This window comes from Bison bison, unplaced genomic scaffold (genome assembly GCF_000754665.1).
Source record: "Bison bison bison isolate TAMUID 2011002044 unplaced genomic scaffold, Bison_UMD1.0 scf7180017849866, whole genome shotgun sequence".
Taxonomy (NCBI): Eukaryota; Metazoa; Chordata; class Mammalia; order Artiodactyla; family Bovidae; genus Bison; species Bison bison.
The window spans coordinates 451,421-453,184 of record NW_011480439.1 but is presented as its reverse complement, the minus strand read 5'-3'; the positions used below and the strand labels follow the sequence as shown (position 1 = coordinate 453,184).

General features: G+C 69.2%; 1 protein-coding gene across 1 annotated transcript in view; it reads right to left on the bottom strand.

Moving 5' to 3' along the window:
- DOK7 (docking protein 7) overlaps window positions 1–1,764 on the bottom strand; it is a 24,255-nt gene that overhangs the window by 5,355 nt on the left and 17,136 nt on the right. The window contains exons 7-9 of the mRNA XM_010848137.1: window positions 1,228–1,358; window positions 597–734; window positions 173–302 (exon numbers count right to left, since the gene is read on the bottom strand). Coding sequence (XP_010846439.1) covers window positions 173–302; window positions 597–734; window positions 1,228–1,358 — 399 coding nt within the window. The remainder of the gene's footprint in view (window positions 1–172; window positions 303–596; window positions 735–1,227; window positions 1,359–1,764) is intronic.

Sequence of the window (1,764 nt, the reverse complement as noted above, 5' to 3'; positions counted from 1 at the left end):
CTAATCTCTCCCTTCCTCCTCGCAGCTCTGTCTGTCTGAGGCAGGCCCTGCCTCCGGGCCTTGGTGTCTGCACGGCCCCGGGCGAGCCGCTGTCGGCTGGAGGAGACACTCCAAGATCCCCGAGGGTTAAGGCTGCACACCCAGTGGAGGCCGCATCTCAAGAGTCCCTGACGATCACGGGCCTCGGTGGGATGCCAGCCAGGCTCAGAGGGCAGAACCCCACCAGCTCCGTCCACACTCCATGTGTCCACCCCTGCTCTGCCCACACCCTCCCCATCCATGCCACCCACACCCACCTGTGGCTGCAAGGCAGGAAGGTGCCAGCAGAGGGCACAGCCGTGCCACCCAGCAGAGCCTGGGCAGCGGGGCTCTGGTCCCAGGAGCCCCGACCCTGCAGCTCATCTCCCCGCCTCCCCCCAGCTCACTGCAGGGGTTGGGGGCCCAGGGGCCGAGGTAGAGAAAGGGGGGACCTAGCACAGCCCCAGCCTCCCGAGAAGGCCCACCTGACCCCTGTCCAGCTGCGGGGCTCAGGCAAGGAGGCCACAGCTGGGAGCTCAGTGACTAGCTGCTGCCCGACGCAGGCCTTGGTCTCCCACCTGGACCAGGGACAAGCGCCCCTCACGGGGGCCAGGGCAGCAGCGGCAGTCCTGGGTACCACCGCCCAGAGGGCCTCGGTCCCAGGGAGCGGCGATGCCCAGGGCCCCTTTGTCCCTCCCAGGGCGGCTGTCCCCGAGCTGGTGGGAGGGACAGAGCTCACCCGGTGTGAGGAAGTGCCCGGCTAGCATGCCCTCCGGGGGCCGGCAGCATTCCCGGCCCAGGACTCTTGAATAAGAGGGGCGCCCCGCCCACGCCAGGGAAGCGGGGAGAAAGCCAGGCCAGCTCAGTGCGGCGGCCCCTGCCCCCACCACCCCGACGTGTGGACACTGAGACCCCACCTCACAAGGCGGCCTCCAGCCCAAACACCGGCTCAGTTGGGGCCAGAGACCTGACCCCAGCCACCTGGGGCAAGGCTCCCAGCCAGGTCTGGGAGGCAGGCCCCGCTCAGAAGGTCTCAGCAGGGCGCTTCCAGGCTGTGGTCTCATGCTGGTCCCCGAAGCCACGGCCTCTGAGCGTCTTGTGGAGGAGGGGCTGTGCAGCTGTGAGCGCCCCCACCCTGGGAGCCCAGTGGGGGGTCACAGCAGCAGCACCCCCAACCCTCCTGCCAGGCCAGGCGCCCCCTCCACCCACCATGCACTCACCTGGGAGAACCGGCCGCAACCCGAAGGGGCCCTTGGTGGGGGAGATGCCTCGGACGATGCAGTCGAACAGGAAGCTGATCTGGTCTCCCTCGGTGGAAGACAGGAAGAAGACCCCAGCCCCTGCACAGGGAGGATGGACGCCACTGTCAGCCTCTCCCAGGGCTTTGGTGGTGTGGGACCCCCCGAGGTGGGCGTGGGACGCCAGGTGGAGGCTGCCACAGAAGCCAAGCAAACCCGCGAGCCTCCCCAACCCCTGCACCAGGGCGATGTGAGCCTCTTCCCCGCCTGAGGAAAACGCACAACTCGCCCAGGAGGCTGCAGCACACGCAGCTCTCCCAGGCCTGCGGGCACCAGGCTGGGCCGAGCAGCCTGGGTGGGGTGGGGGAGGGTGTCCTGCCCACTGGTCCCTGGCCGTCAGCCGTCTCCCGACTCCCAGGCCAGCGTGAGGAGCCGGGTGACTTCTGAAGGATGAGGGCCATGGCGGAGGGTGGCCGGAGGCCGAGGGGGGCGTCCTGCCTGCACAGAG